General features: G+C 40.9%; 1 protein-coding gene across 1 annotated transcript; it reads right to left on the reverse strand.

Annotated features, from left to right (window-relative positions):
• Window positions 1-1014: 1014 nt before the first annotated feature.
• LOC107136674 (cytochrome P450 27C1) lies at window positions 1015-20669 on the reverse strand. Its single transcript, XM_015478958.2, has 8 exons — window positions 20471-20669; window positions 17720-17919; window positions 14057-14266; window positions 12409-12572; window positions 7506-7672; window positions 5689-5767; window positions 5004-5207; window positions 1015-3453 (listed from the first exon to the last, which is right to left on the reverse strand). The coding sequence occupies exons 1-8, from the start codon at window positions 20578-20580 to the stop codon at window positions 3337-3339; spliced, it is 1251 nt and encodes a 416-aa protein (XP_015334444.2). The 5' UTR covers window positions 20581-20669; the 3' UTR covers window positions 1015-3336.
• Between the last annotated feature and the right edge of the window lie 4214 nt (window positions 20670-24883).

A 24883-nucleotide genomic window follows, 5' to 3' on the forward strand; every position in this document is an offset into this window, starting at 1 on the left:
CTGGTCCCAGCCTCCCACCTGTGTCCTGGGCTTCACTGATGACCCATGGCCAGTGACTAAGCCCTTTCTTCAACCAGCACATTTTTAAAAAGGAATTTGAAAACCCCTAGGCAAGCCACGCCCTCGGCAAGCTCCACCACCTGCCCGTCTCACACCTAGTGGTCTGACCCTTAAGTTGCCTGCTTGGCTCACAGGTCCTTGTCCGGATCCTCCTTTCCTTCCTCCTATCTCTGGGTTTGTTCCCTGCTTTGCCTTCTCACCTGCAGGGGCTAGCTGAGCCCTGGCAGGTCACCCAAATCCTAGCACAGTACTTGTATTTTGGAGCATTAAATCAATCATTCCTAACAACTATTCAAAGGTACCCCGTTCTTCGAACAGTAATGGAAAAAAAAAATTAACAATGAGATTATTGATCAATCAAGGCTTTTGTTTCTGCAGATGATTTTATTACAGAAATGTTCACACATATGTAAAGCAGAGAGAATAATGTCATGAACCCTTGAGTACCCACCACCAGCTCCAACAACTAGCAACATCTGCCCCATTTGATTCCTCTCTTCCTCCCTGGGCCTCCGACACCTTCCCACACACCCATCAGCCATGCCCACAGCAAGCTAGGTTATTTTTAATCAAATTCAAGATGCTATAACATTTTATCCATAAACATTTACATCTATAAAGATAGCACCAAGAGATAAGATCTGTCTTTTTTTAAAGCATAACTACCATTATCACACCAATAATAACAATAATTCCTTAATATCATCACATAAACAGTATTCAGATTTCCCCAATTCATGCCCCCTTTTTCTCTCTCCATGGATTTGTTTGGCTCTTTTCTTGTAATTATCTTTAAAAATCTCTTTACAAGTTGTTTACTTGAATCTGATTCAAGTTAACACCAGTATTGCTCTTAGTTGATAAATCTCATAAATTTCTCTTTTTCTATAACAGTTCCCCCTTCCTTTTTTTTTTTTTTAACACTTATTTGTTGAAAAACTTGGGTGTCTTATGGTTGACAGAGCCGTGGCTGTTGTTGCTGCCCAGCACCAAAAAAAAAAAAAAAGGATCTCACCACTTACCACTAGGCCAGAAAAAGATCCAGACTCAAAACCAGAAGTCCAGTTTCTAGCGAAGGCCCATTACTTTCACATCATGGTAAAGGCAAAGAATCGTAAGTCGAACCTTCGTAAATCAGAAACTGTAGTCTGGATTTTGTTGATTGCATTCCTTATAGTTTTGGCATGTCCCTCTCTACCCTCTATGCACATAAACTGACAGTAGATTTAGAGATATTTCCCATTCAATTCCAATTTCTTCATGAGGCACCCCGACATCAGAGGCTCCTAATATCTGCTGTGTCTCTTTTTGTACTTTGATGTTGGGCGGGGGGTGGGGGGGTGAGGTCACCCTCTGTCCTGCACTTCACTATTCACTCTCTTAACTTCAGGCAGGACCACCATTCCCTAGAGAGTTGCACGGTGTGCACAGCCAATAAGAGGTTGCTTAGTAAATTCTCAATATCTTTTAAATTTCAGTCTCAAACAGAATATAATTTCATCTCATTTTTAAAAGTTTATATATATGCTGCTACCTCAAAGTAATTCAACACTTGGCTGATTATAGGACACGATTTCATATTTAACTCTTACCTATTTTTATAGCATTCATGTTTAAGCTAGTCTATCATCACACAGAGATTTCAACGTTATCATATACTTTATAAAAATAGCATGTGAAAAGGATATTATTTCCATTTTTTGAAGGGTTATTTTGTAGAATAGGGAAAAGATGCATGGTATATATTAGGTAAATTTTTTATAAGGATTATGTAAAAAGAAACAGCATGGAATTGAGAATAAGATGTTTCAGGCATGACAGCAAGAACAGAACATTATAAAATCATATGTTTTGTTTTTTTTTTCCCATTAGCAACCAGGAAACAGCATAAAAAGCAACAAAACTTAGCACAACGAATATTCCTGAGAGCCAAGGCTTCCCATTAGAGCCTCAAATAAGCACCAACAGCTGGATCTCATTTCCAGTTTGAATATTTAAAATGACACACACACAAAAAAAATAAAATAAAATGACACACAAATATAAAAATGCTATTATAGACTTTTTTCTCCTTGAAATAAAAAATATTCTAATGTTACACTGGTTCATATGATGACTGACTTATTTCTCTCAACTTAGGTGCTGTAGTTGGGATCTGGCCTGCTGGAATGTCCCCAAAAGGCCATGTGTCAAAGGCTTGGTCCCTAGCTTGGTGCTCTCTGGAGCCGGTGTGATCTTTAAGAGGTAGGGCCTGATGGAAGGTCTTTGGGTCACTGGGAGATTGCCCTCAAAGGGGATTGTGGGATATAAGTCTCTTCATCTTCATGTCCCAGCCATGAAGTGAATGGTTGGCTGGGCCACACACTCCTGCCATGATGTGCTGTCCTCCCTACTAAAAGTCTAAAAGCAGAAGATTCACCTAATGATAGACTGAAACCTCCATCATGGTAAGCCAAAATCAACCTTTCCTCTGTTTAAGTTGATTTATCTCAGGTATTTGTTATAGTAACAGAAAGCTGCATCATATATCAGGCAACACAATTTTACATTGTCATAGTTTCAGTTCTTCTACATCTGCTAGGGTTTGATTTGGTTGAAGGAAAAAATCTGACTGTTCTTGATTTCACCAAGGGCTTTTTTATATGTCTTTAAAATAAAAATGAATATTCATCTTCTTTAGGAGCGATGACTAGAAAGGCAAGCTCTGGTTTTGAGAGGAGAATAAGAGTACCATCCTTTTAATTTGAGAACCCTTCTTTTGGGATCGAAATCTGATGCTTAGGATAAAACATTGCTTCTGGTGTTTTTATCCCATGATCATAGCATTACAAGAGGCATTCTTAGTGTTCCCTCTTCAAATTAGAAAAAAAAAAATTAGTTGAAATTGCCTTCTACCAAAGCCCTGATGTCAGTATTAGAGAACATATATGTTCAAGAACTGAATTTGTCTAAACCATTTCTTTACACAAATGTACAGAATATATCCAGGCACTAAAAACGGAGTAGAGGACAGTGTGGCACATGGGAATTCAGTGCCACTGCTTTTTAAACAGCTGTTTCCCCAAAGAAAAGGCAACTTCTGGCAGGCAAAAGTAAAATAGCCCTCTCACTGCATTCCTTAGCATGATTTCCAAGTCTTCGAGAGCCCGGAAGGCCAGTTGATCCCAAGGCAGCCTCTAGAGCCCCTCCTCCACTGCTGTGGCCAGGGATACACACACACCCAGTACATGCTGACAAGCCAGCTCCGCTCCACCAGCCCGGGTTCCAAACCCAGGCTTACTTTCTGTTAACAAAACGTACGTGGATGGGCTCCGCCGGGGTCAGAAGCCCGTGGGTTTTTGCATGAACAGCTTTAGTCCAAGAAGATGTTTTGATCTCAAAATGCTGAAGCAACTAAAAAGAGAAAGAGAAAGAGAAAGAAGGATTCAACATTGGGACAGGGCTAGGGTATGTCTCAAGAGCACTTGCCTGGTATGTATGAGGCCCTGGGTTCCATCCCAAACACCACCCACACACAATACATGGGGGCAGCAGAAGATTCTGGATGCTCTTCGAATGCTTTTACTCCTCCTATTGTGGCAAGAGGTTTCAGGGAGGTGAGGCAATGAGACGGTGCCTGTTCAACGTGGAGGCCAGTGACATGCTGGTCATTTGGAGATAGCATTAGATCTCGTACAACAGCTTTGCCTGTCCATTGAGCCACAGTAACGAAGAGGTGCACACAGAACGCTCTCATGATTCAGGTTTTATTCTTCATTTCAAAATCCTAGCCCCATTCTTTCCATTTTAGGTCTACATAAAGGAGGTATGGAAGGATCAAAGAGAATAGACCAAGTGAGATTTCGGGTTTCCTGCTGGATCACAACCTGCAGCTGCATCAGATACGACGCAGACACAGCAGCAAGGAGAGATGTCGGCAGGCGGCAGATGGTCCAACAGACTCTGGGTGTTGATGGCTGAATTTAAACATTCCTGACATGTTCCTTTGATTTTATTGCTCCTGTCTGCCATTCAAAAGTAGAACCAACCCTGCCTCCTAGGGTAAAAACTGGAAAGTGCCTAAATGATGGGTTTTAAAGAACTCCAAAGTATCAATTGTCCGAAAGCAATAACCTGCCCAGCCAGTTGGCAAGGCCATCCTTGGGCTTAGGCAACAAAAGACAACTTGCTCTAATACAGATTCCTAGTAGGGATGGGGGCCTCGATCAACTCATTCAGACAATGCAGGTGGCAGATGAGCTGTTGACAATATAACCTCCAACTTGTGACTAGGCTGTCCCCACTCTGCCCTGCCTCTCTCTCCAGCCTTATCTCCCAGGCAAAGACTAAAGGCCCATTGATAGGTCCTCGGGGTAGGCTTCAGATCCAGGATGGAGTCAAACAGGGATCAGGGTCAGGGTTTCAATGAGGACATTCATTCTTTGGTCATCATTAAAAGAAATGAGCAGAATGGTGTGTCTTTGGGCAGCTCCACAGTGTACGAGCACCAACGTGGCCTTGTCTAAACGTCTAACCTCTGACCTTTCACTCTGACCTTGCACATTGCTCCCCATGTGATGAGGTTTGAAGACCACTCATTTGCCAGGAACCATTGGTCTGTCTTGAGAACACCCCATGTGACAGCAGGACTATTGAGCTCAGGGCTCCAAGAACTCCCCACACCCCATTAACATACACATACCACCTAGGCTTCAGGATTCAGCATCTTCACCTTCCACCAAACAGAATCCCAAGGAGGAAAGAAATGTGGCAGGGCCTGTGGGGTTGAGATAGTCCCTGCCCAGGATGGTGTTTTACAGTACATGAGGGATTTTATGCAAACCCCTTGCTTGATTTTTAAGTTTTCAAAACTGAGTCCTCTTTCTTTACCTGAAAGTTCCGACCCAGTTGAGCCCAATAAGAGAGGTCACGCCCAAGGCCAGAGTTTGCCTTGCCTGCCTCACCTGGATCATGACCAGGTGAATCTCCAGCTCTGCGATTCTCCGCCCAATGCAACTGCGCACCCCATAGCCAAAGGGGATGGACCCAAAATTGTCGACTCTGTCCAGGCTTCCTTTTCGTAGCCAGCGCTCGGGCCTGAACTCCTTGGCCCGAGGGAAGTTCTCATCCTCGTAGGAGGTGGCATAGTGGCAGAGGGCCAGCTGGGTCTAAAAAAAAGAAAGAAGAGGATCACTTGAAGGCAGAGCAGAGGCCAGCACAGCCCTAGCCAGACTGTCCCTTCAGAGAGGCCCCTGGCCTGGGGGAGCCACAGAAGGTCCACACAGACCCAGATGGACCACACTCTTCCTTCCCCTCACACTTCCTGGCCCACTCCCATGTCAATACAGCCTCTGAGAGAGCGAGTTCCAATCTTTGGGAAACTGGCAGAGCAGAGCTCCTGCTTTTATGGGGCAGAGCCTGGGGCTAGAGGGAGTGGCCCTGTGCGCTACAGAATCCTCTTGTTTTGCTTTTGAGGAGTATGTTTCCAGAGCAGTCAGACCACATAAGTCATCTCACTGCTAAAGCACCATCTTCATAAGCACGGTATAAGAAAGGGACAAAGACTCCCTGAATGTCGAAGCAGATTTCCAATGCAACCACCAGTGCCCAGCCCTGCCCCTACACCCCTGTCATGGCCACCAAACTCACGCCTTTGGGAATCAGATATCCGCCAATAACCAGGTCTTCTTGGGTGACACGGCCATTCCCTGGTAGCACTGGAAACAGCCTGGAATGGAACCAATGGGAACAGGAATGGAACAGTGACTCTTAAACTACTTCATTAAACATTTAGGCATCTGAATATATTGCCACGTCCATTAAACATTCTAAAAAACAGCTGGGTGCAGTGATGCCCACCGGTAATCCCAGCAAATCGGGAGGCTGAGAATCCCAAATTCAAGTCCTCGGCAATTTAGCAAGACCCTGCCTCAAAATTAACAAAAATTTAAAAAAAAAAAAATTTAAAAAGGGCTGAGGATATAGCTCAGGAATAAAGCACTCCGGGGTTCTATCCCCAGTACCAAAAGAAAAAAAAAAATCTAAGAAGTGACAGTGTACAGTTTCAACTAAATCTTCTAAGAAGGATTCAACAGCAAGTATTCTGGGGAATATGAAAAGGGTTACAAGGTCAAAAAAGTTTGCAAAACACAAAGCAAAGCTTTGAACATGGTCTTATGTTCTCAAGGGGGGAAAAAGTTACAAGTTTCTGAAATTTTATGTGTACATGGGACCACTTTATCAAAGAATAGTTCATAGGATTTAGGATCCTAAGAATCATTTAAGAAATAGTACTTCAGTTCTCAAATTGTCCTGAACAAAGAATTCTTTTAAAAAATTAAATTCATTTTTTTTAAGGTTCTGGGGATTAAACTTAGGGCCGTACACTTTCTAAACACACATTTTTCCACTGATATACACCCCCCAGTCCATTTTCTTTTTCTTTTTTTCAAGATCAGTCAGCATGCTTAAATTAAGGATTCAGTGTAAATTAAAGTATTGGTATCAAATAAGGTTTGAAAGAATTATTTTCACGTTTACTATAGAAAATAATCTTTGTTCTTTGTCATGGCAGTTCCTCCACAGAAGATGCTGGTTAGGGGGACTGCAGAGGGGGGGGGAATTTCACTGATCATAAATGTCCATCTCCCCCCAAAACCACCCCCCTTCCACCTAAGACAACCCAACTTTTCCACTGTCACTGAAGCCCTGTCCAGGAGCAAATGAGCCTCACTAAGTGGCTTCTCCAACTCAGACCAGGATGTTCACATGAGAACCACAGGATACTGTGAACAGGTCTGGTAATTAGCCTAACAATCCAGTGTCTTTTCCTGACAAAGCAATCTTGTTCCACTTTCTCTTCAGAGGAACACAGTCAAAACCATTGATCCAGGAGCCACTTGGAAACTCTGGATGGACCTACTGTATAAAGGAGGAATAGTATTCAGTGACTGCTTCAAAAATCTTTAGGAAGGACAATGGATATTCGAAAGACAGAGTAACTCTTCTCCTAATCCAGACAGGAGGAAAGATAGATAGTAACAAACATCCCTTTCCTACCCAGTTTAGCTGGTGGATGTAGACTGAGGATTTTGCTGAGACAAAGAATCGAGAGAAGAATGAACAGGGAAAGGTCATCAGGTACAAAGTTTCAGCTGAATAAGAGAAAGAAGTTCTGGTGTTCTTCTCTGCAGCATGATGACTACACTTAACAATATGTATTGCATGTTTCAAAACAGCTGAAAGGGAGGATGGTAAAGGGTCTCACCACTCAGAAGTGATCAATGATAGAAATGCTAATTACCTTGAATTCATCATTCCGATGTATGCTTGTGTTGAAACATCACATTACACCCCATAAATATATGCAACTATTATTTGCCAATTAAAAATAAAATAAAACTTTAAAAAAAAGAATCAGAGATAATAAAGGAGATAATTTGTTAACTTTTACCCCTGACTTGTACCTCAGGGTTTCCTTCAGGAGAGCTCTGACCAGCGGGACTTTGGGGACATCTGCTGCAGTTGGAACATGCCTTTCCCCCAAATTCTTGACTATCTCCCGATACACGGTCTGCTGCACTTCTGGGTGCCTTGCCAGGAGATACACTGCCCAGGATAACGTGAACGATGTCTAATAAGAGAAACCGGCAGGCACAGGCATGTCATGAGTAAAACCAAAGGTTTACACAGCAGTCAGAGTCAGATGTGACGTCCCCTGGGAATAAGGGTAGGAGCAAAACCATATCTAAACCATCCTATCTTTGCATTTGAGTTATTACCCAGACAAAAGATTCTTCTCCTTATTTCAGACCAGAAAAATCAAACAACTATTTTTGGAACATCAACTCTATGACCCGAGTGCTTTTTTTTTTTTTTTTTTTTTTGGTGGGGGGGGCGCTACAGGTGATTGAACATAGGGACACTTAACCACTGAGCAACATTCCCGGCCTTTTTTGAGAAACAGGGTCTCACTGAGTTGCTTAGTGCCTCACTAGGTTGCTGAGGCTGGCTTTGAACTCTCGATCCTCCTGCCTCAACCTCCTGAGCTGCTGGGATTACAGACGTGTACCCCCGCCCCATGCCCAACTCAAGGACCCTTCCAATGAAGAGTCATGGGGGAAATTATTTCAGCACTTTTTGAATTATTTCAGAGCAATGTGCCTCCTCTCTAGGGAACCCTGGGGGACCTAAGGAATGACAGTCAAGGCTAGAAGTTCTGCCTGAATTTCACAGGACATTTGCAAAGGTTACCTGTTTTTTTTTGTTGTTGTTGTTGTTTAAAAAGGGGCCTAAACCTGTCCACTTTTAAAAGACCTGAGAACCATGATATTCTGGCATCCCACAGGCCCATGATGGCTGAGCCTGGCCTGCTCCAGCTGCCCTAATCTAGAGATTGGGGAGTTCTAGAAGGACACCAGTCAGTCATTGTTCCTATCAATTTATCAACAAAAATCAGCAACTAGCCATAGAGTCTCTCATTTGTGTAGTGGTTTTTTAGTTTGGTTCGGTTTGGTTTTTTAATGTGGTACTGGGGATTGAACCCAGGGCCTCTCATCAACCAGGCAAGCACTCCACCACTGAGTTACACACCCAGCTCTGCGATATCATTTTTTAATACCACTTCTTGGTCTGATTACATTTCCAGTTATTTAGAATAATTCTATTTTATTATACTAAGTCCCAAGAGTTCCACTAAACTTAATACCACTATCTATGTGACTGTATTTCACTTGCTTGTAAGGAAATTCCACAGTCTAAATTCTTTTTCTTTCAATCTAATTTAATTATACCACATGAATATCATTTCTCCTCCAAGTCAATTGGTAGTGTTCTGTTTCATTCTGATATTGAACACTTCTTGGTCACAGTATATTATTCGATTGCTACCCTAATGTATTCTACTAACTCGGATTTCATTTAAATGAGATCTCTATAAACATTTATCACATGGATTTGATTCACTAAAATCTCATTTAAATGAGATCCCTATAGAAATTTAGTACATGCTTATAGAGAGCAGGCTCTCCCATAATTTATAACATACAATACAATGTTCAAGCTCTTCCTTATAAATGAGAAAAAAATTATTTAGATGCTTTCTATTAAGAGAACAGAAAAATTATATTAGACTCATGTCCTTAGGGGAAAATGAAACATGGCATGCAATGGTACAATATTCAATGATTTTTTTTAAAAAAAGAGTAAATTACTGTTAAATACTACCACATGGATGAATCTCAAAGTCACTTCTCTGAGTGAAGGAAGCCAGATGCAGGGTAATATGTATTGTATAATTCCACTGACATAAACTTTAGAAAAATATGCTAGTGGTTTCATAAATGCTTGCTGCAAACAATCTGTATCAAATTATACAGTTTAAATAGATGCAGTTTATTATGGACAAATCACACTGCACTGAAGTTGATTCCTTAAAAAAAAAAAAAATGAGTTTGAAATTGTAAGAATGTTTCCTGGCTTTCATTCCAGGACACAGAAAAGGACCGGGTCCCATCTCAACCCCACTCGTTACGATACTCTAAATTACCACCAGGGGGCAAGAGGTACAAGTGTGTACAAATTGACTCCTAGACTAGGCGGTTCTTTCATTCCTTCCAGATGAAAGTGGTGTCTTGGTGTGAGCAAATTCACACCATTCATCACTTTTACATAATCAGGATAATCACTGATTGCATCAGTTAGTTTCCATTTAAATCTTACTCTTTTTGTTTTATCCTTGCAGAATTTCTGGAAGAAGTTAATACTTTGTTTCTACATGTTTATGTGACATTATCATAAAAGTGATATAGGTTAGCCAGGTGCAGTGGTGCATGTCTATAATCCCAGCAACTTGGGAGGCTGAGGCAAGAAGATTACAAGTTTCAGGCCAGCCTCAGCAACTTAGCAAGGCCTTAAGAAACTCAATGAGACCCTGTCTCAAAATAAAAAAATAAAAAGGGCTGGGGATGTGTCTCTCTGGTAAAACACCCCTGGATTAAATTCCCAGTACCAAAAAAAAGCCAACCCTGGTTTGGGGGGTTCTTTTTCCTCCTTTTAAAATGGAGCTCTGTGCCTTAATCAAGGTCAGGAAGCACTTGCATGAAGGAAAAGCATGATGTGACAAGCTCAACTGCTTTTTACTTTCCAGACACACCAACAGAAGCACCCTCTCCAGCCCAGCACTTCTCCACTTTGCTGCCAGAATTTCATTCAATTGACTGTCTTCCACCACGTACTAGAAGTACAAGCCTGTTGTTTTGTTTGTTTGTTTGTTTCCCTGCTTCACTACTTCCTTTTAGCAAAATTTGAACCTGTTCTGGGGCTAGGGGTTTAGCTCAGCAGCAGAGCCCTTGGCTCTGAGGCCCTGGGATCAGCTGGCATTCATTAGGCCATGGGTTGGATCCCCAGAACCACAAAATAAATAAAACTGCACTGTACCTACACCCACGTGTATACCATTTTTCAAACACAAGCAAATATGTCATATTACATGTTTTAGGAAGGAATATGACTCCCCAGTCCCTGGACCTCAGCCAGGAAACCCCCTGTTAACAACCCAGTGAGTACCCACCACACTTCTGCATGGCCACATGGTCACATACAGACATATATATGCACACAGATGGGGAGGGGATGATGCCACAGTGTCTTGCTAATGGGATCGCCTTGAAGTCCATTGGCAGTGCTGTTTCATTCTGATAATGAACCCTTCTTGGTCTCGATTCAATTCTCTAGCTTCAAATTGATATGTTTACACACATACATGCACATGCACACATATTTACAAGTCGAACTGTTTTAAGTTTTCTTTCTTTACACTCTCTATATAACAGGTTGTGAGTTTTGTTTTTTTCTTTTTATTTGTTTATTTGTTTTAATTTTTAGTTGTAGATGAGCACAGTACCTTTATTTTAGTTATTTATGTGGTGCTGAAGATCAAACCCAGGATCCCATGTGTGGAAGGCAAGCGCTCTACCACTGAGCCACAACCCCAGCCCAACAGGTTGTGGTTTTAAAGTTAACCAGGCTTTATAAAATGAATTCCATAGCTTGACAAATTTCAAAGGGTAAATAACAAGGTGTTAATGTCTGTGCCCTCTTCATGGCTGATATTATGAAATAGTGAACAAAATGTTGGCAAATGGGGAATGATTTTTAAACTGGAACACTTACTGTGATTTTACATGTGTGATAATGGAATTGTGGTTATGTTTTTCACAGAATTGACTGTGTAGTTTTGTTTTACATTTTACAGAAAGAAAGTTTTCTCCTGGCTATTTTCTGCTAGAACAGGTGGCCTCAGTATATGTAGGGATTGGTTCCAGGACCCTCCCTGGATATCAGAGTCTGCATATGCTCAAATCATAAAACAATAGCATGACATTTGCATATGATTTACATATAATTTACATACCCCTCCCCCATACTTTCAATCATCTCTAGGAGATTCATAACACCTAATGAAATGTCAATGCAAATAGTTGTCATAATGTATTACCTATGAAGTGATATAATAATGTTCATGCACACGTAATTTTTTTTTCCTGAATATCTTCAAGCCAGAGTTGGCTGAATCTACAGGTATGGAACCTGCAGATATGGAAGGCCAACTATACAAACATGTACAGTGCACTTAAAGTATCTGCCCTATTAGGAATGGAACCATCTTTTGACCCAGCTATCCCTCTCCTCAGTCTATACCCAAAGAACTTAAAAACAGCATTCTACAGGGGCACAGCCACACCAATATTTACAGCAGCACAATTCCAAATAGCTAAACTGTGGAACCAACCTAGAAGCCCTTCAGTAGATGAATGGATAAAGAAAATGTGGTATATATACACAATGGAATATTACTCTGCAATAAAAGAGAATAAAATCATGGCATTTGCCGGTAAACAGATGGAGTTAGGGAATACAATGTTAAGTGAAGTTAGCCAATCCCCAAAAACCAAATGCTAAAGGTTTTCTCTGATATAAGGAGGCTGATTCATAGTGGGTAGGGAGGGGGAGCATGGGAGGATTAGATGAACTCTAGATAGGGCAGAGGGTGGGGAGGGGAAGGGAGGGGACAAGGGGGTAGGGAAGATGGTGGGATGACATGGACATCACTGCCCTAAGTACACGTATGAAGACATGAATGGTGTGAATATACTTTGTATACAACCAGAGATATGAAAAATCATGCTCTATATTGTAATGCATTCTGCTATCATGTATAACTAATTAGAATAAAAGCTTTTTTAAGAATTTTAAAAAACTGGTAAATAAAAATAAAAAAGTATCCGCCCTACAAAGAAACACTCCACCAGAGCATGGGGAAGGCAGTGCCGCGCTTCATTCATTGAGAAAACAAGCACAGGTACTTACTGTGTCAACGCCAGCCAGCAGCATCTCGGTCATGTTGGCGTAGATCTCCTCCAGCGTCAGTGTCCGGCTAAGGAAGAGGTATGTGAGAAGTCCCCCGCTCACCCTCTCCCCTCGGTCCAATTGGCACTGTATGTCCCTCAACTTGTTGTCGACATGAATTTGGCCTGTTGGAAAATGGTATTTCTTTGAAAAGCAGTTTGGGTTGAGAATAACCACTTCTGTCTCAAGTCTCTCTTGGTCCTCCCCATGATGTAACTAACCCAGTGAAGTTTGCATAGCTGGTGACAGAGGCTAAGGAAACCCAGCCTGATCTCTTGTCAGCCTTGGGGTCTCATTCAAACACTCATTTGTGTATGAATGAAAAAACTAAAGCCAATCTAAACATTTATTCCTTCCTGAAAGTAGTATCTATCTGGAAATGTTCTAATCCAATAACCAAGGAGTTATTATTATATTATTATAATATAGAGAAACAAGAATGCAGATTCTTTTTTTCCCACTCTGGTTCCAGAAAAAGAAAAATGAATTGAGCAGGGCAAAGGCCATGATTATTATCTGAGATGTTACTACAAAAAGACAACAAAATATAATCTACAACAGAACCTGTATATTTAAATGAAGGCTGACCTTCAAAAAGACTCCACGGGACACATCTTTTGATATTAGCATTGTTCTAAAACATTTGGAAAGGCATTTTGGAAATCACTTTTTTCTTTTTGGAAACACCTTTTTGGTAAAAAAAAATTTCGATGCCAGGCTTGGTGGCACATACTTGTAGTCCAGAGACTCAGAAGGCTGAGGCAGAAGGATCTCAAGTTTGAGGCCCCTCAGCAATTTTGCAAGGCCCTAAGCAACTTAGAGAGACCCTGTCTCAAAATAAAAAGATAAAGAACTTGGGATGTAGCTCAGTGGTTAGGCACCCCGCGGTCAAGCCTCAATATCATCTCCCCCATTTTTAAATTTATTTATTTATTTATACTAGGGTTAGAACCCAGGAGCACTCAACCACTGAGCCATATCCCCAGCCCTATTTTGTATTTTATTTAGAGACAGGATCTCACTGAGTTGTTTAGCGCCTCACCATTGCTGAGGCTGGCTTTGAGCCACTGGGATTACAGGTGGGTGCCACCACGCCTGGCCCCAAATTTTCTGAGTTACATAAGAAAGCAAATCTTCTTTATAGTGTCACTTTGAGAATAAATAAATATTCATCTTCCTAGCTCGTTTTCACTAGGTAACAAAACAAATGAATCTATCCCTTTCAAAAAAGCTGCAATGGAGAATGTTCAAATAAAAGTCTATCGGCCTCCAATTCCCTCAACAGTTTGAGTACTGACAGATTTACTGGACTAAAGATATTATCTTCCGGAGGGAATTTTATGTGCATGTGTCACTGCTAGCACATTTGCTCAAATAGAAAGAATTATAAAATGAAAATTAGGCCATGTAACTAGTAGTCACACCCCACATGCTTTTCTTGCTTATTTGAAAAACAAATATGAAAAAGTTATGAATGCAAATAACCCGTGGAGGTCCATCGGATCATCCTCAGCCATAATCACCCCCCTGCCTGGAAACACTAGATACACAGCTGCAGTCCCATCACCCTATAGATGCCATAGGTGCCCTTCCTCCAGCCTTCTCTTACTGAATTTGAAGAGTCCATCCCAGGACCTGCAGAATTCTCGCCAGGGTTTGGGGATGAAGGGGCGGAGCCATCTGGGGATGGCACCTGCGTACATGGAGGTTTTGAACATGCTGAACATGAGCTCCAGGGCTTCAATGTACTCCACTGTTGTCTGGGGGATGTGGTTCTCCAGGCATCCTAAGCGACTCTCGTAAAGGATGGTGGCCACACCTGGGTGGGGAAGACAGTTTAAAAGTTCTCTTCTCCTCCATCATTTACCATTATCAATACCATATCAATACGTAATATGTGGCATTAAAGATAACTTTCAAAAGTGGTCTAAGTGGGGGCTGGGATTGTGGCTCAACGGTAGAGCACTCGCCTCTAATGGGTGGGACTGGGGTTTGATCCTCAGCACCACATAAAAATAAAGGCATTGTGTTGTGTCCATCTACACCTAAAAAATAAATATAAAAAAATTTTTTTTAAAAAGTGGTCTAAGGGGGCTGGCTGCTGATGTGGCAGAACGGGATAGTGCATAGCTTGTGTACCCAAGGTCATGGGTTCAGTCCTCAGCACCACACACACACACACACACACACAGGAAAATCTTTATGGCTGAGTAATATCTACTCTGGGAGCCTTTCACGAGTCACTTTTATCATCCAATCTCCATCCTGAACTACAGGATGCTGTGCATGGTTAACTCTGCTTCATTTAAATAGCTCCCTTTACATCCCTTAAATACATATTAGGAAACCCACCAGAGCCAGGCATGGGGGTGCACACTTGTCTATCCCAGTGACCCAGGATCAGGAGATCCGCAACTTGAGCAATGTAGCAAGAGCCTGTCTCAAAATAAAAAAAAAGAATAGGGATGTAGCCCAGTAATAAAGCACCCCTGGGTTCAATTCCCAGTGGTAGCGGGTGGGTAGAGGGGAAGCCCATCAGAAGGACTAGACAAGAAGAATCCTAGAGTTTAAGTAGCGTGGCTAAGGTTGCAGAGGACTGGAACTCAGGTCTGAGATAACAAACCTTGTGAGGAGAGTGAGCTCTCCAAGCCTGATGCTGCTCAGCCCCTTCACACCCGCCTCTCTAGTTTGTCCTAGTTCTGAGGAGGGAGGAAGCAAAACCCAACCAGGGCCCCTTCCTGCCTCATTTGGAGACTATGAATCAGCTTTCCATCAAGGGGCTCAATGGGGATAATTGAAAACTGTCTCCTCCTGGGGATCCCAGACCCAGAGAGCTAAAGGAACAGAGGAAGTGACCTCATGGATCCGTGGAGGGTAGGATGGTTCACTGTGTTTATATTACAGTTCTCTGTTGATGTCATTGCTATTTTTAGAAAACATTCCTATCAGAATTTCAAAGTTAAAGGTACATTCATATATTGCTGGTGGGACCACAAATTGGTGCAATTCTGGGAAGCTAAAGGGAGATTCCCGAAAAAACTAGGAATGGAACCACTATTTGACCCAGCTATCCCACTTCTCCATATATATCCAAAAGATTTAAAATCAGCATACTACAGTAGCCACATCAATGTTTATAGCAGCACAATTCACAGTAGCCAAGCCATGGAACCTATCTAGGTGGCCTTCAATAGATGAATGGATAAAGAAAATGTGGTACATATACACAGTAGATATTACTCAGCCATAAAGATTTTCCTGTAAATGTATGGGACTGAAGGTTATCGTGGTTAGTGAAATTAACCAGTCCCAAAAAGTCAAAGGTCAAATGTTTTCTCTGATAGGCAGACGATAATCCAAAATAAGGGGGTATGATTTAAAAAAAAATAGAAGAAAGATCAGTGGAATGGAGGAAGGGGATTGGACAGGAAGGGGAGGGGATGGGATAAGGAAAGAACAATGGAATTCATGTGACTTAATCTCATCATCATGTATATCCACAAGACTCTGATTATTTTTAAAAAACTATAAGTAAATAGCAGGAAGATCAGTAGAGAGAAGGGAACAGAGGGAGGGAGGAAGGATTGGAAAGGGGAAGTCCTGGGGACTGGATTAGAGCAAATTATATTCCATGCTTTTATAACTGTGTCAAAATGAATCCTAATGTTGTATATAACTAACAAGAGCCAATTAAAATGGAAAAACAAAGAGATAGGCAATATAAAAATCTTTTTTAAAGTTAAAAAGAAGAATTAAAAATTAAAAGTAATGGAAACATTATTTTTAAAAAGATCCAGTACCACAAAAACAAAAAAAATGAGAAACCTGATAGAAGTGTCTTCCAGACATATTTTTAAGAAAAAAGCAATATGTTTTGTATACTCGAGGACATGGCTCAGTTGGTAGAGTGCTTGCCTCGCATGCACAAGGCCCTGGGTTCAATTCCCAGCACCAAAAAAAAATAGGGTTGGGATGTGGCTCAGTGGTCGAGTGCCCTGAGTTTGATCCCTGGTATTCCTGCCCTGCCTTCCCCCAAAGAAGAAATAATCAAGATGTAAGGAAAATGAGTTGTGCTTAAAATATGCTAGGAGAAAGAGAGGATTTAAAATACATACATGTGTCTGTGTATGTGTGTGTGTGTGTTTTGTATACTATCATTTATGTTTTAAAAGTAAAAAGAATATTCATGTGTATTCCATTGTAGGTACATAACAGATCTTGATGGACACATGAGAAACTGAGGGCCTTCGTCACAATAAGGAAGCAGGAGAATATTTGATGACTACCTTTTGGTTATGATATCTGAATTATCCGACAAGATGAAATGACTTTGTGATAGACCAAATATACATACACATATATACAGTCTATCCGTTCATAACTGTGGGTTCCTTTATTTTTAATTATGCTTTAAAAAAATGTGTAGTGACTAGGAACATGGATTCTTGAACTAAAATGACCTGGATTTGAAACTGATTTTAGTCTCTAAGAAAAGGAATTGGGGTATAACCTTGGGTAAGTTCTTTAGGAGGTCTCAGTTTTCTCTTTTGTCCAACAGCAGGGACACACCTGGTTCATGCTAGTGAAGCCAGAATTAAAGACAGGCAGTTCGTATAAATAGGTGATCCAGAGAAAGAAGGCCAATTTGGGTCTCAGAAGTTGGAGATTGAAATGTTAATGCCTTCAGAGCCCTTCCTCCACCCTTATCAAGATAACTGGCCCCTGCTCTAACCTGCTGCTAAGGTAACCTGTCCCAGGGACTGTCCCTCCTTATATGGAGTTATAAAAGTTGTTAGTTAATGCACCCTAGGCCCCCTTCCTTCCCAGATCACTCCACCTTGGCCCCTCCAGCCCATCTGCTTCTCATCTTTTGGCCATCCTACCTGAGCATCTCCTGAGCCTAATCAGAAAGGAGAGAGATAAGGGGGAAGAGAGCAGGAGAACAAAGAAAATCTAGGATGTATAAAAGAGGCAGAATGCTCTCATTTCTTGGGATACCAGGATACCAGCTATGGACCCTTCTCCCTCCCAGGAGAAGTCTATGTTACCCCTTTATAAATAAACCCTGCTTTATATGCCTGCCTCCACGTGCTTCTCTAACATTAAGGAATGTGAAGAAGCAGAACTTGTCCCCCATAACCGGTGGTATCACTAGCACTGTGGGGATGACATGTGTGTATGCATTGGGCTTACACCGCCCGGGGCACAGGAAATGCTCAAGGAAAGAAAACTACTTTTTTGGCAATTTTCCCATCTTCTGACTCCACCTCACCTTCCATTGAATATTTGAAGAAAAGGTCATTGACATTAGTCACCGTTTCCCCATCTTCTGCATGGCTCCTGAGGACGTAGATTTTTTTAATCAAATCAGCAATAACTTGGTTGACTTCTCCAGAGAAAATGGCCACATCTGTTGGTTTCAGAATTCTTTGTCTTAATACACTTCTCATCTTGAGCCACTGTTCACCTTCCCTAGAAAAACAACATGAATTTCAGATAATCTTACTTACATTGACATTCTGGAAAGGAATTCAAAAACCTATGAAAAACTTCCCATCCATAAAGAATCAATAAGAGCTGCCAATCAAATGAGAATCAATGAGAGCTTCCAGTCAAAATTAGATAAACAAGAGCTACAGATCAAAACGAAATCAGCAAGAGCTGCTGGGAAGAGAGGAGGAATAACTTAACTCCTGTTAGAGCTTAAGTTGCTGCCCTTGAAGCAAACTTTAATTTTTTTTGCACCAGGGATTGAATCCAGGGGCACTTAATTCCCAGCTCATTTTTTTCTTTTCCTGTTTTTTGTTTTTTTGAGACAGGGTCTCACAAAGTTTCTTAGGGCCTCACTAAATTGCTGAGACTGGCTTTGAACTTATGATTCTCCTGCCTCAGCCTCCCGAGCCAGTGGGATTATAGGCATGCACCACAGTACCCAGCTCCTTGAAACAAAGATTAAGAAAAAATTACCACTGGGAATCATGTAATATGATTTCCTTTGAAAAACCTATTATGATAATATTGTAACATAATAATATTTCTCATAATAATATAATATTATAAAGATATGAAACTGATTAGCAAAAGAGAAATATATATATATGTATATATATATACATACAAAAAGCTTATACATACATATATACACACAAAGTATATATGTATAGATACATATTAAGTTCGTATGTACACTTCTCATTTTGACCCTTAATAGCTGTGGGTTCCTCATCCATGGATTCAACTAACTGAAGATCAAAAATATTTTTTAAAAATTATGATTAGAGATTATTTAAAGCATACAGAAGGATTGTGTTGGTTTTGTGCAAATACTGCAGATTTTGGTATCATACAGGTATCCTCAAACTAATCTGAGGATATCATGGTTTACTATTGATATTTAAAAAGAAAAAGGGAGCCAGGCACAGTAGTGCACACCTGTAATCCTAGCTACTTGGAAGGCTAGGACAGGAGGATCACAAGTTTAAAGCCAACTTCAGCAACTCAATGAGACCCTGTCTTAAAATTGAAAAATTAAAAGGGCTAGGAATGTAGCTCAGTGGCAAAGCCTCCCTGGGTTCCACCCCCTGTACCAAGAAAACAATAAAATAAATCTAAAAAGAAAACCAAAAAGGGTGACTGCAGCTCTTTCCCAGGGGGGTTGGGGGCTCCTGGCTGCACTTTAGAGGATGCCCAGCTCCCAGCCCTGGAACACCTCTCACTATGAAGGCAGGATGCTCAGTGAACAGTTTGCAGCAGGTCTGAGGACCGCTGCACACTGTCCCTCAGAGGGTTCCAGTGAGGCTGAGCTTTGTCCGGTGGCCCACAAAAGCAACCCCTCCCCATCCATCCACACTCAGTGTTTCCCTCCCATTCCTTCCTGGCTTCCCCACTCCCAAATGAACCATTGCAATTAAACCCTTGCCTTGGGATCTGTTTTGGGTGACCCCAGCTAAGCCAGCCAGTCTCCTGGGCCAGGCTCCCTCTCCCCTTCCCACCTGTGGTAAAGTCACCAGCAATATGCAATACACACACACACACACGCACACAGATTATATATGTGTATATATATATATATATAGAGAGAGAGAGAGAGAGAGAGAAATTGAATCTCTAGCCCACAGGAATTTGGGCCACGGATTACATGGACATTCTGGCCTCCTCCCTGCTTGGAACTGTGCCAATTATTTCTTCAAAGGTACCAACATGTTAATGAACCTTGTTCAGAATTAATTATCACAGTCAGCTATGAGACACGAAAATCACCATGGTGCTGGAGATTCTTAGCCCCCACTAGGGGATTTGCTTTTGGGTCTTACCCTCTTCTACAGTTTGGGTAAGTGTCCCCAGAGGCCCAAGTTAAATAAAGGCTTGGTCCCCAGTCCGTGGCACTACTGGGAGATGACGGTGACTTTAGGAGGTAGGACCCAGGGGAGGAAGTTAGGTCGTGTAAGGATGTGTCCTTTCAGGGGCTATGGGAACCCTTCCCTTGCCTCTGTCTCTTGCACTCCCCAGCTGCTAGGAGATGAGACTCTTCCTCCATCACTTGCTCCCCCCCATAATGTGCTGCTTCAACACAGGCCCAAAAGCAATGAGCCATCTGACCATGGACTGAAACCTCCAAAAGTATGAGCCAAATTAAATGTTTCCTTTTTTTTAAAGTTGATTATCTCAGGTCTTTTGTTACAGTGATAAAAAGTCAACAACCCTCCTTCCCCTGTCCTTCAGCTCCCTGGCTGTCACTGAGTAGACACCTAAGCTGAGAAGTTTGAGAAGAGCATTGGCCCATCATTCAGTCAGTGTGGCCTTCACCTTATCCCAGCCAGCAGACCTCTTCACAGAAGAGGAAGGAGAGCCCCACAGAGCTCTGCAGCTCCTGGTGTTAGGAGATCAGGCAAAGTGGCTATTTGACACTATTCCACTGAAACTTCTGTACTTTTTTAATAGCTGGCTTTTAGGAAACCAGTGTCTTGTGCATTCCTTCCTGAGTTCCCTCCAACGCTTGGCACAGCCTGGCCTGCATACTCACGCTGAGATGAGCCCGGTGGCTCTCCCTCGTAAGTCTCGGTACTCCTGCCAGGACTCCATGTTGGCTCTTTGGGGCGCGGCCCCCTCCGCCCGGAGCACCTGAGCCACCATGTCGCGGTCTGCAATAGATACTACAAACTGAGGACCAAAGTGAGACTTGAAGATTTTTCCATATTCCTGTGTGTGCTTCTGCTGCAATACCGTGGAGAAACCAAAAAAAGGAAAAAACACACAAATATGATATACCTTCAATGTCAACATTCCTGTGTGTTAGAGAAGCAGAAAATGGGGGCAGAGGGAAACTGTATATTCATTCTATGGGACTGTATATCAGAGCAGTACCTTTACATATGCACATAATCATATGCATAGAGGCTTGTTTATTTGTTAGCCGTGTGGTTTTTAAAATGCCATACTTCAATAAGAGAGAAATGTCTTCATGGACAGAGATGCACTAAGGAGACACACATCCTAAGCCAAATGAGCCCCAATCAACCAACCCCTACCCCACAGCCCAGCTCTACAGGAGCCTGCTCTGTGGAGTGAGTCCTCTGGGGAAATACAGTGGGCCTCTAAAAATGGCTTCCAGGGGTTCAGTGATAGAGCACATGGCTAGCATCGTGTACAAGTTCAATCCCCAGCACGAAAGGGAATAAAAACATTAATAAATAAATAAATAATTTTAAAAACCTGAAAGGGAAGGGAAAGGTATTTAGACTCTAGTCTAAAGGAGAAGCAAAATCATCTCTGTTCACAGATGACAAGATTCTCTATAAAGAAAATGTTAAGGAATTCATGGAAAAAAATAAATAGACATAACTCCTGATTCAATTTGAGTAGCTTGTATCTCTATGAATTTGTCCACGTCTTCAAGATTTTCTATTTGGGTATGAATTTTCAAAATAGGTTCTGATTATTGCCTGTATTTCAGTGGTGTCCATCATGAGATTTCCTTTTTCATCACCAATTTTAGTAATTTGAGTTTTCTCTCTTTCTCTGATTCTTTTCAAAGAACCAACTTGTCGTTTTGTTGATTTTGGCGGGGGGGCGGGGGGGGGATAGTTTCTTTTGTTTCAATTTCATTGATTTCAGGTTTGATTTTAATTATTACCTGTCATCTACTGCTTTTGGTGTTAATTAGGTCTTTTTTCCCTAGGGCTTTGAGATGTAATGTTAGATAATGTATTTGTTGACTTTCTATTCTTTTAATGAATGAGCACAATGCAAATAAATTTCCTCTTATCGCTGTCTTCATGGTATACCAGAGATTTTGATATGTTGTATCGCTATTCCCATTTACCTCTAAGTATTTTTTTATTTCATCCCTGATTTTTTCTACTAGCCATTCATCATTCAATAGCATATTGTTTAGTCTCCAGGTGTTAGAGTAACTTCTATTTTTTTTATTTTATCATTTATTTCTAATTGCATTTCATTATGATCTGATAGGATGCAAGGTATTATCTCTATTTTTTTTTTTTTTGTATTTTCTAAGAGTTGCTTTGTACCTTAAGATACAGTCAATTTTAGAGAAGGATCCATGTGCTTCTGAGAAGAAAGTGTATTCAGTCATCGACAGATGAAACGTTCTATATATGTCTGTTAAGCCTAAAGTATTAATTATATTTTTTAGTTCTATAGTTTCTTTATTTTGTTTTTCTTTGAAAGATCTTTCCAGTGGTGAAAGAGGTGTGTTAAAGTCACCCACTATTATTGTGTTGTGGTTTATTTGATTCTTGAAATTGACAAGGGTTTGTTTGAATCAGAAGGACATAGAAAATTTAAACAGATCAATTTCAAGCAAGGAAATTGAAGACATCATCAAAAGCTTACCAAGACAGAAAAGTCCAGGACCAGACAGATTCTCAGCCAAGTTCTACAAGACCCTCCAAGAAGAACTAACATCAAGCCTCCTCAAATTATTCCATGAAATAGAAAAGGAGGGAACTCTTCCAAACATTTTATGAAGCTAATATCAACCTGATACCAAAACCAGACAAAGACACATGAAGGAAAGAAAATTTCAGACCAATATTCCTGATGAACATAGATTCAAAAATTCTTAATAAAATACTGGAAAATTGCATATAAAACATATTTAAAAAATAGTGCACCGTGATCAAGTGGGGTTCATCCCAGGGATACAACCTTGCATCAATAAAATACAGAATCAATTTTTAAAATTGATCACATCAATAGATTTAAAGACAAGAATCACATGATTATCTCAATAGGTGCAGAAAAAGGATTTGACAAAATATGGCATCCATTCATGTTCAATACACTAGAAAAACTTGGGATAGTAGAAACATACCTCAACATTACAAAAGCTACATATGCTAAACACAAGGCCAACATCATTCTAAATGGAGAAAAATTTAAAGCATTTCCTGTTAAAACTGGAACAAGACAGGGATGCCCTCTTTCAACACTTATATTTAACATAGTCCTAGAAACTCTAGCCAGAGCAATTAGACAAAAAAAGAAACTAAGGAATACAAATAGAAAGAACTCAAATTATCCCTATTTGTTGACTACATGATTCTGTATTTAGAAGACCCAAAAAACTCCACCAGAAAACTTCTTGAATTCATAAACAAATTCAGAAAAAGGATATAAAATTAACACCTATAAATCATTTGCTGTCCAATATATATCAGTGATGACTCAACTGAAAGAGAAATTAGGAAATCTATCCCATTCACAGAAAAAAAAAAAACCCTCAAAGAAAATAAAATATTTGGGAATCAACCTAACAAAAAACGTGGAAAAAATCTAAAATGAAAACTACAGAACACTAAAGAAAGAAACTGAAGAAGGCCTTAGAAGATAGAAAGATCTCTTGGATAGGCAGAATTAATATTGTCAAAATGGCCATACTTCCAAAAGCACTATACAGATCAAATGCAAAGTAGACATATAATAAGGGACTTGTATCTAGTATATGTTTTTAAAAACCTTTTGCAACTCAATAGTACAAAAAGAGTAATAGTAATTGAATTAAAAACTGGGCAAAGGATTTGAATGGACACTTCTCCAGAGATATACAAGTAGCTAATAAGCATATGGAAAAAAGCTCAATATCGTTAGTCAAAAGAAAATGCAAATCAAACATTAGATTTCACTTCACACCAAATAGGACAACAATAATCAAAAGGACAGATAAAGCAAGGATGTAGAAAAATCAGAACCTCTTATGCTGTTGGTGGGAATGAAAAAGGGTGTGGACACTCTGGAAAACAGCTGGCAGCTGGTCAAAGGGTTAAATATAGACTTTTTATTTTAGCCAGCAAAACCACTCTTAGATAAATATCCAAGAGAAAAGAAAACATGATACTCAAATGCTCACAGCAGCACTATTCATAATAGGAAAAGATGGAAACAATTCAAACATCTATCAATCGATGAATGGATAAGCAAAATTAGGTACTGACACCCGCTGCAACCTGGATAAACATTGAAACCAGTCACAAAAGACCGCATTCTACGTGGTTCCATTCATATGACGTATCCAGAATAATCTACAGAAAAGTAATTAGCCAAGAGGAAGGGGAGAGTTGGAGTGACAACCGAAGGTTATGGAATTCTTTCTCTTTCTTCTCTCTTTCTTTCTAGGAGGGGCCTACTGTGGATTGAACCCAGGAATATTCTACAACTGAGCCAAATCCTCAGCCCTTTCTACTATTTCAAGTCAGGATCTCACTAAGTTGTCCAGGTTGACCTCAAACTTGTGATCCTTCTGCCTGAGCCTCTTGAGTAGCTGGGATGATAGGCGTGCACAACCGTGCTCAGCTTGGAGTTTCTTTTTAGAGCATTTTAATAAAAATGTTCTAAAGCTGACTTGGTGATGGTTGTAAACTTCAAATGTGTGAACTGCATGGTACTTGAATCATATATCTATGAAATTGTGAAAGAAGGAAGGAGACAGGGAGGGAGGAAGGAGTAAATTGCAATAAATATAGATGGACAATTAAAGACAGAAAAGGGAGGGGCTCCAACATGGCTCAGTGTGACACAGGACTGGCCCTGCAGAAAATGATGAAGGCTGTCTTTGGCATCCACCATCCTTTCTCACCACTCCAATTCCCAGTCTTGGAAATGGCACGCCAGGGGGACTGTTGTCTCTCCACTCTTTGGCCCACAGGTGAAAGCTCTTCAGTCCTTCTGTGGATCTGAGTGAGGTCCACCTGAGTGAAGACACTCAGACCTAACTGGAATGGGTGAGTCTCCAAGGGGTCACTTCTAACAAGTAACCTCAAAAGACTCCAGGTTGGGCTGGGAATATGGCTCAAGCGGTAGTGCGCTCACCTGGCATGCGCAGGGCGCTGGGTTAGATCCTCAGCACCACATAAAAATAAAATAAAGATGTGTGTCCACCGAAAACTAAAAAATAAATATTAAAAAATTCTCTCTC

Source organism: Marmota marmota, unplaced genomic scaffold (assembly GCF_001458135.2).
Source record: "Marmota marmota marmota unplaced genomic scaffold, marMar, whole genome shotgun sequence".
Lineage (NCBI taxonomy): Eukaryota > Metazoa > Chordata > Mammalia > Rodentia > Sciuridae > Marmota > Marmota marmota.